Source organism: Mugil cephalus, chromosome 15 (genome assembly GCF_022458985.1).
Source record: "Mugil cephalus isolate CIBA_MC_2020 chromosome 15, CIBA_Mcephalus_1.1, whole genome shotgun sequence".
Taxonomy (NCBI): domain Eukaryota; kingdom Metazoa; phylum Chordata; class Actinopteri; order Mugiliformes; family Mugilidae; genus Mugil; species Mugil cephalus.
Window position 1 is genome coordinate 8,638,813 of NC_061784.1, and position 16,212 is coordinate 8,655,024.

At 44.5% G+C, this 16,212-nt stretch overlaps 1 protein-coding gene across 1 annotated transcript; it reads right to left on the reverse strand.

Annotated features, from left to right (window-relative positions):
* Window positions 1–503: 503 nt before the first annotated feature.
* On the reverse strand, window positions 504–15,343 carry wscd1b (WSC domain containing 1b). Its single transcript, XM_047608065.1, has 9 exons — window positions 15,085–15,343; window positions 13,218–13,859; window positions 8,269–8,383; window positions 7,032–7,216; window positions 4,335–4,456; window positions 3,633–3,807; window positions 2,973–3,137; window positions 2,672–2,872; window positions 504–1,541 (listed from the first exon to the last, which is right to left on the reverse strand). The coding sequence occupies exons 2-9, from the start codon at window positions 13,606–13,608 to the stop codon at window positions 1,189–1,191; spliced, it is 1,707 nt and encodes a 568-aa protein (XP_047464021.1). The 5' UTR covers window positions 13,609–13,859; window positions 15,085–15,343; the 3' UTR covers window positions 504–1,188.
* Between the last annotated feature and the right edge of the window lie 869 nt (window positions 15,344–16,212).

The following is a 16,212-nucleotide window of genomic DNA, read 5'->3' on the forward strand; positions in this document are numbered from 1 at the left end:
CACACACGAAGCATTCCTATCACCACAGGCACCTTCACCTATTGCACCTTACTATTTCTTTCAGCCTTTGGTATTTCTCCAGCATCGCGTGTTCCTTCAGTATTGCTGCAGCTATCGCCACACTTAACTACCACTATTGTAGTTAGCCATCACAACTTTGTATGTAGTATAACAATGACAACATTTCTGTGATTTCTCAGTGTTAAACAAAAGGGTTTGCTTCTTTTGTGTTATTTCCTATTCGCCCACCAGGTGGCAGAGTCCTTCTAGTGGATATCAGGACCTGCAGATGCGTATTTAGCACACAGTCCAGGTTCTTGCTCTGAGTTTTACAGAGAGCGTGAGTGTTTGCTTTCCTTTGTGCTTACAGAGTGAACACTGGGCACACAAACCCTGTAAACTTCTAAACTGGAAGCGTTCCGACACAAAATACACAAAGCTGCGTCCTTACCTCAGGCCATTGAACTGAGACCATCTCGTGTCAGCGCACAACACTTCACTCATTTGAAACTGAATGCTTTTTAATGAAATAAAGTCTCATAGAAACATTTGATTTCGTATCCAGTTTACAGCAGAAGCACTGCGACAGACTTCTTTCTGAGTTCATGTCAAGTGAAACCGGTAGCATGGAGGGTCCGTAGAGCCACACGTGGAATCTCCCAGAGTAATGCTCTCATGTTTACCATCTGTGTTAGTATGACAGTTCATTTTTATTATCATGGGTGTATGGTAAAAACATAATATATATTTATATATATATATATTTACGAAAGGAAATTATAATGAGGAAGAGAAAATCAAAACGAGGCTGTCCTGGATATACACACTGGTATTTGTGCTGTAAAGCACTTTGCTAGATAATCCCAGCTCTGCAGGCGAACAAATCAAGTCAAATCCTCTCTGAGTATTTGTCATATTTGCTGCTCTCAGAGAGGTGGTCCCAGCCCCGAGGCTTTCATTACTGTTCACTGTTGGATTTCACAATGAATTGTCATGTTTTCTCCAGCGACTTCTATTGTGTCACCATGACTCAACAGCAATTCACAGTGTGGCTGGTTTATCAAAGAGTCGGGGGGGGGGGGCTACTCAGTTCCCAACAGAACACTTGGTGAAAAACTTCTCTTTCGCAGCCCCCTGCCGATCCAGTCGTTGAAAGGACTACCTCCTTAACCTAACCGTCTGGGATCATCATCTGGGGAGGTATTCCCGTGGAAGTCCGCTTAAGTTCCTGCTCTGCAGCGCCTGGTCAACGGTATGAATGAAGGTGTCAATCATCTGCCTCATGTCAGGGGTGAACGGGTCGAAGGAGGGCCGCTGGGACCCCGAGCGCTTGAAATGCCCGTCTTGGTTGCTCTGAGCGCACAGCAGCCTCTCCTCAGTCATGGTCACGTTCAGAAAGGCAGTGATGAGACGGAGCTGGGGGAGAAGAGATCTCTGGAGCTCCTCGTAATGCACCACCAGCAGCCGGTGTCCAAACTTCAGCCAGCTCAGGGCGTGGGATGCCCACCAGGGGGCATAGCTGGAGACAAATTCTGGCCATTCTGCCGGAAAAGATGTCACAGGTGAAAATTATTTACTGCTGCTTTTACCGAGCTTCACACACAGATATCAGTTACTTTTCTTAGAGATGATTTATGTTCAAATGGCGGAAATCAGCCTGTTTCGTATCATTTAAAAAAGCCGACACAGCAGTTTCAAATCCACAATGTGGGAATCTTAAAAACACCCCTGAGATTTTTATTTTAACAACCTCTGTAAATGTGAGAGAAATTCAGTCTCAAAACACTAGTGGTTATGACAAAGGCTGTTAAAATAAAAACACTGGAGAGTTTTTTTTTTTAGATCAGTGTGGATGGGAAACTATTAACTGGTGTTTTTAAAATGTTATGAAACCAGACGATTCATTATCATTTTTGCATCTGTAAGACTTAAAAAAAACAAAAACAAAAAAAAAACAAACAACTAAATTTAATTTTATTTAGCAGTTGTTTGTGGAACTGGTTGCTAATAGTAGCACATATTATGCTTCTGTTTGCAGCTAAGAAATATTACAGTACAGTGTGACTGTGTTGGTTTACCAGCCTTCAGTCCAAACTTATCTGCGCATTATGCAGAGAACTTGCTGTCAGCAGTTTTATTGGGTCAAAAAAACAACTTTTTGCACAACTTTCTGTTTAAAATGTGAATTTTCAGTGCTGTAAAAACACACGAGCTGTTCCCCCCACCGCTAACACACAAAATGTTGATACCTCAAAACCTCTGTAAATATAATCCAAATTAGCGAGAAAAACCAGCAGAGGTACAGAAATATACTATTGGGGCTGCATTTGGGTCAAGGAAGTGTTTTTTTTTTTTTTTTTTTTTTTTTTTGGTTAAATATATTGGCTTCCTTGTAGCAACTGTGGTTGAATGCTTAAGAGTTACTGATTGGCCACCTGAGTGTGTAAAGATGCATCCCTCATCTACGCAACGGAAATCCTTTCAGAAAGGATATGTACTGTGTTACCATGGTATAAAAGAGGCCACAATTGCTGGCGTCACTAGAAATAGAAGGACGTAAGTGTGAGTGTCACAGACGCTGAATGACCTCAGGTCTGCGGCTGCTGTAACAACCACAGCAGAACATTGCGCACAGGAGCCATAATCCACTTGACTCTATCGAATGTATTACCTTTACTCTTCCACTGTGCATCTGTGGCGTGCCCTAGGTGTCCGGCACACTTGCGGTTGAATTCAGCCATTAGTGAGCGGTAAGGGTTTCGAATCAGCAGGATGGCAGAATCAAACATCTCGATCTCTTTCTGACCGCTTTCGTGGGTCTTTACGCAGATGCTGCGTCCGCTCTTCCAGTAGTCCTTCTCTCCTTTGAAACCTGCCACCCATGAACACGTAAATGGACAATGTTCAGCCGCGGCGCGATATTTCACCATCGCATAACCGTTTATTTCAAGAGTATGCCAGGCCTGACCCACCTCTGTTGTACAGAGTGCCATCAAAATAGAAGCTGCCTGTGTAGTAGCCAGTCACGAGCTCAATCAGGTGCCGTACCCAGGTGTTGCCTGCACCAGGAAAACTAGAAAGAGCCACCAGGGAGCTGGATCTCTGAGGCAGAAACATCCTCTCTTTGCACCTGGAGTCTAGATGGACAGTTTTTGTCAGCCGTTTCTGCCCCAAATGGATTCATTCTCAGGGCAGTAACAAAAAAAAAAAAAAGGCTTATGTGACAGAAATTGCGGCATGATTGCAGGACCAAAGAAGTGGATCAGAGTGAGAGATTTTAGAACGTCTGGGACAAACATGGCTTTTAAGTGTAATTTCCTCCTCTGTCATTCACTCTGCGGTCTTCCCCTGAGAAAATAACACAATGCTCCCTGACAGCGTCGGCGTATAGACTTGTTTTATCAGGGACTACTTTTACAGGCCATTTTGCAGGAAGAGAGCGAGGCTGGAACTTTAACTGTGGTGTGTGATGCGTAAAAAATACTGACATGGCGGAATGGGATGGGGATGAACTAGTGAACTCATCATTGCATTGTCCCGTCTCCCACTGGAAAACCAATCAGAAAGGGCCTTTACATTCACCCCGCACACCACTGCACATGTATATTAAATGTGTATATTAAATATCTCACCGAGCACTGGTGTGTGATACACCTGATAGTGGTCGTGCTCAGTGGAATTGGTGGAGCGGTTCAGAGCAGCCTTCTCCATACACTGCTGGTTCTCCGACTGCTGGTTGAGGTTGAAAACAGATGACGTCCAAGTACAGAAACAGTGGGGCTTCTTGAGCACAGCCAGCGGGAGCTCCTGCAAACCAAAACCATAAAAGTTTTTTTTTTTTTAATGACTCATCATGCCCATCTTTCCATCCAAAGACTTCTGTTCCCAGGTGATGTGTCGGCTTGGTTCAGCAGGAAAGTCTGCATCACTTCCCCGCTCCACGCTTCATTTTTGTTTATTATGTTTTTCTCACGTTTCCAGCCACCGAAGGTCAGAACACTCAATGTCAATGCATTAGGACACTGCAGTGATTTGTTTTAGAAAACTTATGTATGCATGCAAACAGCACACAGTGCGGATTAATCACACTGCGGCTACCGCTGGAAGATCTACAACAATTCTAGCAGCTATTTCTGCTTTTAGAGATACAGCTCTGTCCAGTAAGATCTCAGTGCAGTAATCTTCTTCTCATTAAAGCCACATTAAAGTTTAAATACTTAGCAAAATCCACTCCTGGAACTCCTGGGAGAGGAGAGAGTTCTCTGAGCTGTAAAACCACTGCCACGCTAGTGTGTTCAGCGAGCTGATCGCCGGGTCGGAGAAGCAATTCTCACCTTATCAGTGCAGGTCTCAATGCAGGACTGTGTGGTTAGGTTCGGCTGAAAGGAGTAGATGGGGAAGGTGCCGATGGTGCTTTTCACCAACTTGAAGCAGCCGCTGTAGTGAATGTTTCTAACTGCAGAGAGAGACAAAACACACATGAGGAGGTTTAGCAACAGCGGCACACAAGTAACTTAAAAAGCCTTTGACAGGATTCCCCAGCACTGACCTGCTTTAGGAAGGATTCATTTATTCTTATCATATCAAGGGTGAATATCTGAGAAATGTCTGCAAGAGCTACTTTCCTGCGTTTGACTGAATTCTGATAGGCTGTTTACCAACTCAGCATCTAATCTCCAGAGACACTGAAGCTTCCAGTCGTGCATGTTAATGTTGTTTATGATTATGAAATACTTATATAATGGAGTCGACCATGCAAGAAACAGCAGGGTGTGCATATGTTTAAACCGCTGAAAACACTTTTAAGAGAAATCTATTAGATCAGCTTTACAGAGTAAAAACAACACATATTAAAAATATGTGCTCATATTTAAAGAGTCCTTCCATTTATATACTATATGTATATACAGCATATGCTTAATTTAATCAAGTCTAATGTGTTATAGTCTGCTGAGGTGATAGGATTTGATGGATTTGTGTAGCCTGGAAGCCAAATGAACTTCCTTGCCCACACTATTTTGGGGTTAAAAGATGGTGTTGAGTCACTGGGAACTGATAATTCTCTGGCAAAGATCAGCCAGGTCAACCAGTTGAATTTGTGTACAACCAAATGGCTCTGACTGGTGGAAGGACCAATCCAATACTTATCCAATTTGAAATTGGGTATGTATGGCCATGCCAAGATTTTTATGAAACTTTTTAGAGACTCTGACTGAAGGTCACCAGACATGCTGAAACGCATGATGAGTGGGATTTTATGAAAAATAAATCTAATGAGCCTAAATGATAAAGGCCAATCACTTAGATAACTCAACACATCTTTGGTGGAGGACATTTTCTCAATAGACAAAATAATACATCGAAATACAAGAAAGTATAGGACTAGGTTATATTTCTCTTATTATAAGCTAAAGCTTTGGATGGAAAAAATAAATAAAAATTTCCCCCGTGTCTATGGCACTCAGCCCCTAGTCTATTCATTCCTACAAAATATAATGACAGCTGGGCACTGTGGCACATATGAGTAAACAAATAGTGAATTTGCCGGGTCTATTTTCAGCCTCATATTTTTAATGTGCTGTACATTTTTTTTTTCTAAGGTTTCATTACACTAAAATAAGAGGATGCATTTACATCAGCTCCTCTGCCATGTCACATTTTCAAACCTGATGAGACTGGTGACGACAGCTCACAGAGAGTTGTCACAGTAATGCAACGCACCACACGAGCTTTCCATGTGAGCATGAGACAGAAAAAAAAGGCTGAGCAGTGATTGATAGATTTGTCACTTCTAAACAGAGCTCGAAGGAATGCGTCTCAGCTCCCAGCATTTTGTGGAGAGAGACAAAATGTAATTCTGTTGTTAAATAACTTCTGGACTAGTCGATTAGTTGACGCTTTATGCACAATGTCGACTAGTCACTGATCACATGACAATAACAACATGGACACCTCCGATTAGACAGGTGAGTATCGCAGTGGGGCGTTGCGGCACATTGGCAGCGGTTCTTCAAGTGGAAATACTTGACTATAGATGAAGCCATTCTACTGTGACATGCAAAACATGTAAGTCAGTCCTGCAACACAACAAAAGTAGCCTCCTGTAGCTAAAAAGGCTAATGCTAGCGAAGGAAGCTAGCTATTTCAGTCAACAAACATCTTATCTAAACTCGGAGAAAGGATAAGGCTGCAACGGTGCTGTGGATTTTTGTTTTTGTCCTTGATGTCAGTGAATGCACCATGCAGGAGACAGAAGTTATGGTAGAGCTGCATTTCATTGATGGACCTTGGTTATTCATTATTTTTTATTATATACTGGCTATTTATTGTTATATATAGTTTGTACATATATTTGAATACAGTCAAGCTAAAAACTCCTTCTTTGCCAGAGGTGAACATTTTTGTCCAATATTGCCCTCAACTTAATATATACATACAGCAATACTGAAATATTTTTTTCACGCGCCTCTAAATCATCTAAAAAGTCGAACATCAACTTCACTGAGGCATCGTAATGATTTGCAAGAACACTTTGAAATTAGTAGCACTACACACTTTATATATAAGGTTTCTGGACAGACATGGATGTAAAATGTAGCTTGTTTAGCGAAGGCATTCATCCGCAAAGCAATTATTCTAGTTTTCTCTGAGGTCATTTCACAGTGGAGTGAGGAGTAAGTCATGATTTAATCTCATATACACACGGATACTACAAAAAGCAAAGAAAATCCTCTTTTGTGTATAGTTCACTGGTTTAAAAATGTTCAATGATTCCTGCTCTTGTGAGAATTTCCAGCAGCACAATGGTGTGTTTGAACCCACCATCGGATGACAGCGTTAATGTAGGAGCACTTGAAGGACTGGAACCACGTGAATTTTGCACAGTACATATATGTATATGTTTTAATTTGCTTTGAGAATTTAAGCTCAGTTATCTCTTTGCTTGTCCGTGCAGAACCCCCACAGTGAAGCTTGTGCCGAGAATAAATAGTCAACCGTGATGTGTCTTCCCCGAGGGGAAGTTGACTCACATTTTCTGTGACCTGGCAGCTGCTCCTCCACCTTGTAAATGGAGAGACGTCCCACGCCGCCGCAGGGAGAATCCCTCTCGCCCCGACACACCAGACTGCAGTCTTCCTCCGGAGCCCGTGGGCTACTGATCCTGTTTCCACAGTGGCACTCTGCTCCGAACTCCAGACCGGCAAACTGGTACCCACTAACCACACGCAGATAAACACGGTTAGGCTGTTGCCCTAGCAAAGGGCTGTCCACAACCTCAACCTATTCTTTCAGATTTCACCATTCCACTGGACTTTAGCTGACATTTCAAACTTATCATTGAACTCAAACTGCCACCGTTTAAATCTGCTGCGATATTCGTCAGTACTCCTCCTGCTGCACTCATCTGACTTTGTAATGCCCTCTCCTGGCTGAACTGCACTCACCTCTGATCTGTACTTTACATATCAAGGTTTTTGTGACTCATTCGCCTTTCTCTCCCTTTATCCCGGCTCCTTGGGAAAAACAGAGACCCCATCAAAACTGACCTTTTCATGCACGTCCTTTGAAGCTTCCCCATAAATTGCCTTGACTTTTTACTTTTGCTCAACGTGGTAATTGGCCGGCTCAGGTAACAAGCACGAGTGCTTTCAATGCGTATGGATGGAGGGTTGTTACGTGTGCACACTCAGAGGGCTTCAAATGTAAGACGCAACTCTCAGCCTGACTGCATCCATCTGTCCTCCGCTGCTCTGTTTCAGTGGGGCTCCCATGCTTCCTCGCTGCTAACCTATAAAAAGGAATAATTCAAGCAGATCATTCCTTGAGATCGCTTTGAAACATTCCACCTGCCTCTCGATGTCATGTGTTTTTTTTTTGTTGTTGTTTTTTTCCCGGGTGGAACAAATCAATCCTGCTAATTCAGTTCAAACTGACCTACTCTGGGATTTTTACACCTCTGCCACATAAAAACCACATTGCTAACCACTGATTTATTCACCAAGTGCTGTAGTCAGCTCATTAAGCTTTCCAAGACTCGCACACCTCCCTCCTTCCTTCTTCTGAAACAGATCAAGCCTTCTGTCCTGGCTTGCTCTTCATTCTCCCCTTCTTCGCCCGCCCCCCTCATCTTTTACTGTCATCCAGCCACCTGGCTCTCCGCTAGATCCGAACACAGGAGGCATTCATGGAGGACTGAGATCCAAAGCCTTTACTCACACAGCAGGCCTTCTGTGGTCGCTTCGCAGGAGCCCGCGGTGAGCACATTACCTTTCTGAGCAGGTGTCTTGACACAGAGAACTGGTCATTTTGCGCAGGTCATAAAGCACCGTTCCTCCGAGGGCTCTGTCAGTTGCGTTGTGCAGGAAGCAGCCGATGTAGGTTCCTGCATGTGTCAAAAAAAAAAAAAAATACGATTAAAATGCTTCCAGGACTGAAAAGTCCTCTTATCGAACTGTATCCGAGCCTGCACAAAAATGCATGTATTTTTGCGGTCAATTCATATTATTTTTATTTCTTTAAAAAGAATTAACTGTAGCAGGAATTTGCCATGAATTATACCCGATATAACTGTTTATCTGTATTTATAAAACACTACACCTAATCCCAATGATAATAATTTGAATGATAATTGTGAATGCGCTTTGTTTTACACACAAACAAATACACACACAGTTAGCTGTAAATGGATGTTGACACACTCGTCTTTAACTCAATTTGGACATAAACCAGGCTTCCTCTGTCTTTAGTTTGGCTCTCGACGCATTCTCTAACAGCAGCGGTGCCAAAGCAGCCTGTGCATCATCACTACTCACGGTAATTATACACAGCAGTGTTTACTGTGTGCCATAATATCTAACTAATTTATAACATGACAAGGCCTGATTTATCCTCCCGTGTGCATTGCTCTTACTCATACATTACCACGAACCAACTTCCACCAGAACAAAAATCACGCCTGTGGAAAGAAGGATGCGACGCATAATAGGCTACGACAGACTATTATGATGTGCTGACAAGATTAAGGCTGCATATAAAAATGGCCCCCAAATTTAGTCTTTGATGTTATCCTTCACATTCGCACTGCCACATGAAACTCCACTCAGCTGACACATAAAAGTCTTCTTTCTAAATACCAGTTTCTGTGTGGAGCGTAGTGTATGCCTTTCTTTTGTCTGCAGACTTCATTTACATCTTTCCCCCTGGGTCTGTGGCTGGTATAATTTTAGTTATATGCTAGCTGTTTTTACTCATGCAGACGCTGTATACTGTATGAGCAGCCCGAAGTGTGCACGCGGTGCATGCACATAAATCCCCCTCTCACCCCCCCACTGTTGGTTTTGTGGTTTATTTCACAATCCCTAGTAAGAATTTGTATTTATAGGTATTTTGCAGGTTTCAAGGACACTACGGATTTGGCTCCCAATTTATGTTTATTACCAGCGTCGACATACGCGAATGGCAGCCGATCAAAGAGAGGATTTAAAAAGTGTTGAAGGACATGCAGAATGTGACTGGGACTGGAGAGACGCGGCAGCAGCAAGGTGCACAGTGAGAAAGCAAGCAATGGACCGTGAAATCTCTGGCAGACCGAGCGTCATCATATCAAATTCGTGATTCAATCAGTCCTCAGTCCATGTCCTCTGAAGCCCGTCCAGCCTGTTGTGCCGGGGCGAGGCTGAGTCACCAGCCACATGTGCCTCGGGAGACAAACGCCGGAGAGCACCACCAGCTGCTGCCTGAAAGTGCTAACAAAAGCCCGTAGAAAAAAAAAGAAGTATCTCGAGAGGCATCACCCAAGGTGAGACCCGCCGTCCCTGCCCCCCTCCCACCTCAACCGCCCAATGAGGCCGGTCATTGCTTTAATCAAAGTGAAGGAGAAGCCCCAGGCAGCTGCAGCAGCGGGTTAATGGAGGAAAGCGGTCTGAATTCCGAGACATGATAGAAGTGACTGCACTCAGGCCTGACACTGTGCTGCTTTCTTAAACACTAAGACAGATGGCCTGGCTGGAGCTGATTCTTCCCCGCAGGATTGAATGGAGGAGACTAATAGCAGCATGGCCAAGTATGAGGACATGCGCCACTGTCGCGGTCAGTAACTCTGTGCATCTATTAAAGTGGGCTGAAGGTGGTTCACGGCCTCTCAGCTGGATCCGCCGCACAATGGCCTCAGCGATGTGGCGGGAGTCATCTAAAGGACATTAAAGAGGGCCTCGGAGCGCGGCGGGCTGACCCAAGTAATGGCGAAAGGCGATCATCTCGAGAGGGTGATGCTGATACTGAAAGACTCCAAACAACTCCTGAATTCATCAGTGAGCCTGTGCAACCAATAAACTTAAGACATAAAACTTTGCAAGAGAATCAACACAAACTCTAATAACCTGAAATAACACAGAATATGGCTCCTCCTGTACAACTCCTGTAAGATTTCTTTCTTACTTACTCTATCTGCACGCCACTGGGTGTGCAATATATCTGACGTACTATGCACATCAAGGAATTTGTGGCTCATCCCTGCGAGGCATAGAGTTTCCAACAGCAGACATAAAGTATTATGCATCTTTCACTTTCGTTATAGAATGTTTGAATAGGTAGGGCTCCTGAATCTATGAATATCACGCGCGTGAAAACTTTTCTATCCATCTGGCCGTGACATGTTATTGCTGCTCCGCACTCTCTGTGGAATCAGCCTCTGAATAAGGACATGATAAGCCACCGAATAAGGAAAACATTGATCTGACATTACATCATAGTCAATGAATAATGAGTGACCGCGGTGCAGAAACACCAGAGAGCCGAATTTAGCCTCGCAAGAAGCGAGGTTCCCGACTTATTTTGTGTGTTATGTAGCAGCGGTTTGCCGCCAAATTAATAATCAAATTTGGGAAATTATTGTCTTTGCTTGTTCTATGCAGCCAGTGATTTATGATCAGATTTGTTTTAAAGCTCTCTGATAATCGGCGTTGACCTCAGACATGTGGGCTCTGGTCCAGAGACTTCAGCTGTGAGATCTGGATAACGAGATTGTGTCGGATGGATGAGATCTGCGCCTCGGCTGAACACCTCAGTATGGTCTTGATTTAGCGTCTTATATTTTCTGCTTGACTCGAAGTGAGCAGACACGTCTTACGTGTCGGCCTTTGGCGTTTTCCCCCTGCTTTTGTTCGACCGGCCGAGAAACTGCTTCTTAAACACCAGAAATACACTGTCATTTTAACTATGGTTTTTCATTATGATATTAATTGTTGGACACTAATTTGTTCTTTGGAATAACTGTCATCGGGTAAATGAATTGTTAGAGCCCAGGGTTACCTCTTCATATTACTCTTTTTGACCAGACAATAATCCAAAACACTGTTGGCCTTTTTACTTGACAATATGAAGAATGAGTTTAACTTATTAATAATATAATGTTGTTCTCATGTGGACATGCCTCTATACTATGAAGTGCTTAGCTTAGTTCAACATAAATTGCAAAACTGAAGGAAACAGCCGATCTGGCTCTTTTCAAGCCAAGGACTGAGCAGTATCTCTTATGGTTGCCAGTTAACGTGTGTTTATTCTACAGAAAATCCAAGCCGAAGAGCAACAACTTTAATTTGTTTGTTTGGCCAGGAGCAGTGATTTCCTGTAGCTCGACGACCAGAGTTTCAGTCATTCAGTTTTTCATGCGAACTAAGAGTCAGACGTCTATAGCCTCGCCGTGTTCACTCAACTGAATTTACTGTCCAATCAAAATATATCTTTATCAAACTAAACTTTTGCCAACATCGACTCCATTAATCAGTAAACTGACCTCTTTCTTTGTAAGTGCACTGTGCATGTTTTGGAATAACATCCCCAACAGCGGGGCCCTGCCATCTTCTGAATCCCTCAACCAGTCACTCTTCCAGGGCACAAAAGGCCCGGCTAATTTAATTCTGTGTCCTGGGTAATACTTTAAAAAAAAAAAAAAAAAAAAAAGACTTTGCCAGATGGCTTTTACTGAAACTGATTTCATTCCTGCCTCCCAACATTTTTCATCTGTATTACCCTACTTAGTGACTGAGCGGTCATGTAGTGTCTGTTTAAAAAAAGGATTAAGAGCTCTTGTAGGATGCTTTTCAAGAATGAGCTGGAAGAACAAATGCTCCACTAGCCGTAATTCCATTGTATTTATCATTTCAACAAAATGGCAAAGGCAGTGACAGGCGCCATTAAACAACAGAGTTCATCTCCAGGGATATCTCTAAGCACTGGAGTGTGGGGAAGGTTTCTTAACAGAGAGCTCAAGCAGGAAACGATATCATTTTTATCTTCATAATTACTAATTTATTTTCAAGGAGATACTTTGGCGCAAGTCTGACTTCTCCTCCTTGGCGAGAATAAGCGAGCTCCACTCCTCATCTGCAAGATCTAAAGCGCCCACAAGTAAAATGTCAAATAAATGTATAATGAAGCTCTTCTAAATGTTCTAAGGTCATAGTTATTTGTTCATAAATGTGGAATAAGGCCTGTGCAGTATGTGGCTCCAGTGCAGAGAGTCCGTTCCCTCGGCTCCTGGTCATCTTAGGTAAAGGCGTAAATCACAAAATAGAAAATAAATGGAACATTTGCTCCCTCATATATTATTCACCGCCAACACCACCGTCTCAGTCATCTTATTTCGGGGTATTTCAGTCCCACGTCCTCTCTTCTGCTGCTCTGCTTCAGATCGCAGGACTGTTTTTCCAGTGTTTGTGATATCTGCTTCAGCTCTGTCGCGCTACAGGTGTACAATGGCAGGAAGCAACTGGTAAATCCACACTAGCTTCTGGGAGAAGGTCACAAAAAAAAAAAACACGAGTCTATCCGATAATATGTCTTTTGGAAGATGTTGGTTGAATTGGCTGAGTTACAGCTGTACGTTTTAAGAATCTACAAGAACGGTTTTATTTCTGTGTTTAAGACTTATTAGACTCATTAGAGCCAGTGAGTTAGAAATAGTATTTAGCTCACTATCACTTTCAAGGTGTTAAATTCTCACTGGCACACCAATTAATTTAAATAGAGCAAACAGTGTCAGCGTTCAAATGCTTATATTAACTCATCAGTGCAGGCTAGTTAGCCCTGAGGAAGATGCAGTGTTTTCTGAGGTGGTTTACGATGAGAAACCCGAACAAAAGGCAACGCCAGTTCAACGCGAGGGCCAACCTAGCTCTGTTTACAGACACAGCTGAAATGTGTGTAGAATTATTTACCTTTGCGTCTGCTGCTCCTGGGGAGAGAAGCTCTCTGCTCTGGACTGTCTGGCAGCAGACTGTGAAACCAGCGGCGATGCAAGTGTTGGACCCCGAGGCTTCGGGAAGCGGGCCAGTGCCGTCCTGCCTTGGAGCCCCCTCCGGAAACAGACTGAACGGCGGCCCATCTGGAGCGCGCCCTCACGCCCAGGCCCGCCGCCCTGAGGGCAGTAGGGGGCGCTGCGAGAGACAGCAGGGGGGGCAGGCTGGAGAGGTTAGGCTGGGCCACTCGGACGCTGGAGCGCTGCAGGAGCAGGATGCTGCCGGCCATCAGATAGGCGATGCCCAGGCAGAGCAGCAGCATCTGAGCCCGCTTCAAGAGGCAGTGCAGCTTGTAGAGAGGCGCCACCATCCCTACACCGTTTACCGTCTCTACCCTCAGTGGAAGGCCATTTCATGAATTAGAAGCGAGATGATCTGTAACCTACTTAGAACCTCATAATTTTATAAAGAGCCGCGACATCCGGCACATTGTCTTGTTTTTTTTTTTTTGTTGCAACAGACTCCAATAGCAGCGTTGGAACGATGGATGCGTCACAGCAAAGAGGGATTTAATATCCAAGGCTGTGGTCACTGACTCCAGGAAGGATCCTTGGGGGAAAGCTGAGGAACAAAACAGAAGGGGGGGAAAAAACAAGCAGCTGGATTTAAAGCTCAAGTGTATTTCTCTGTATGTCAGCACAATCAAAGGGAAGGGAAGTATATGGCTGGTGGATTAGACGCACAGCTCATGTTGACATATGAGCTTGTGCTTCTGTCTTGCAGCATCTTGCAACACGTCCCTTGGTGTCTGCTATGTGGTTTTAAATCCACCCCCTGCCAATGCTTACTTTTGCTCTGAGTTCCCATCCTCTTTCTTTTTTATGTTTGCAGATTTAAATATATATATATATGTATAAAATTACCCCAAATCTAATACAGATTATAAATTGGACACATTTTCAATCCAGAGGTTCATCTTGGATTAGATTTATTTCAAAGCCAGAAATATCTCCCAACTTCACAATCAGAGCCTTGGTTATTTCAGTGGAATAGCATCATGTGATCAAAAACTGTCTAGAGAGGGTATTATGGGCGCTTATGAAATGGGGATTATCATATAACAGTGTGCAGGCCTCATACATGGAGAGGGGAATCAGAGATGAGTAAAAAACGAAATGAAAATGCAAAGATGAGATGTTGAAGATCTGTGAATAATTAAGATGTAAAGCGCCCTGGTGCTCACAGTGTTCTGTGAAGCCCAACACTTCACAGAGGAGAGGAGCAGTGAAGCGCAGCCCTGCTCTGATGTGTCTGATGTTGTGTCCGTTCATACTCATTTGATAAACCCGTTTTTTTCGTTTTTTTTTCTTACAGTCTAAACAGGTGTATCAGCAGCTATGTCAGTACACCCCTCAGCTGATGCCCCGCGGAATGAGGTTCTCCTCTTTCACAACCGATAATATCCAGTAAGGCTTTGTTGTGATGCCCTTCAGCTCCACTTTTCATCTCAGCCCCCCACCCTCCCACCCCACAAAAAAAGTAGGGGTGCGGTAGTGTTCCCGAGGACAGAAGCAACAGTTTGCACAATGAGCAGTCTCCCCACCGAGCCCCAGTGTCCAAGTTATGCTCAACTCCACGTTTTCACGCGCACAAAACCACGATGCTGCATTTTATCGAAAACTAAACCCACGTGTCTGATTCGATATGGGCGGTGGGTTGACGGACAAACGAATAACAGCGGGAGCAAGCACGCATCACCTATTTAAGAAGCCGAGGTCTTCCATCTTAAAACCCCTCACTGTGCCTCCACCATTTACAGTAGAGGATGCCTGAACGTGCGCCTTACCTTCAGCGGCGGCGCGGTGCGCACGGCGTCCTCATATCGTGCGATCACCCATCAGTTTATGGCCGTTCAGATCGCCGTTTTCCTTGCTTTATTGTCCGGCGAGGATCTCCTCATCGCTCCAGCATCTCCCAGAGCTGTTGTTATATAAGCCTGCCCTCTCTCTCTCTCTCTCTCTCTCGCACACACACACTCATTCTTCCTCTGTGTCGCTCCCCGCCAGCCAGTGCTGCTTTCCGTCGCTGTGAAAGGCTGGCACGGCGATATAAAGCACAGGCGGAATGTGTGCGCGTGCGTGCGCGCGCGCGCGCGTTGGATAGAAAGAGGAGTGATGGGGAGGAGGAGGGGGAGGAGGAGGGAGGGGAGGAGGGTAGTCGGTCTCATTTGCATTGGTGATCTGAACGCGTCACTGCTCCTCCGCTCTGCAAAAGGGAGATTCGTGTCCGCCGGTATAGTCCACAGTCTGCACTGCACACAAACGGGTCCTATGAACAGCGGCTTTACAGTAGCCTATCTTCAGACGCCGAGCTTCGTATCCACCGCGTTCTCTCTGCTGGACAACTGCCCGTCTTTAAAAGAGACCTCAACGGCAGTCGTGCTGCAGCTCACAGACGCCGTGAGTTTCAACTCACACTGTATACCACTCATCAGCCATTTGAAGGACATCTGCGCCCCGGTCCAAAAGACCTCGTTTGACTGAATCTGACTCTCATTAGTTGTTATTTTTCTAGCCTTCTTTTCTGTTGCCAAAGATCAAGCCCCAATCACACGGGAGCATATATCATGTTGCTGCCACACGTCCGAAGTCCCCACAGGAGTAAAGCTCCTGATAGGCCACACTGGTAGTATGATTGAGGAGTCCAGTCATTTGTCACCCTGACCAGTTTATTCTCCCCATTTATCGCTGTTCCCTTGTATTTAGCCATGGTTTAGCCGAAGCACTTAATATTGCCATGAGTCACGCAACAAGCATCTGTCAGCCGCGTTTGACGCCCCAGCGCTTCAGCACCACGAACAGCGCCTCGTCCGCGCCGTCCTGACGCGAGGGGCTTTGTCAGGACTGATCTGAGCGAAGACACCTGTGGGCATTTCCGGTGTTTCATGGGTTTTATGACTTCTCACATTTAAAAA

Bases quoted from the DNA above. Each gene is read 5' to 3' on its own strand.
- wscd1b (XM_047608065.1), bottom strand. From the start codon at position 13,608: ATGGTGGCGCCTCTCTACAAGCTGCACTGCCTCTTGAAGCGGGCTCAG. The intron at 7,217-8,268 runs GTAATGTGCTCA...GCGTGTGGTTAG, and splicing joins CAAGACACCTGCTCAGAAAG to TGGGTACCAGTTTGCCGGTC. The intron at 4,457-7,031 runs GTGAGTCAACTT...CTCTCTCTGCAG, and splicing joins GCTGCCAGGTCACAGAAAAT to TTAGAAACATTCACTACAGC.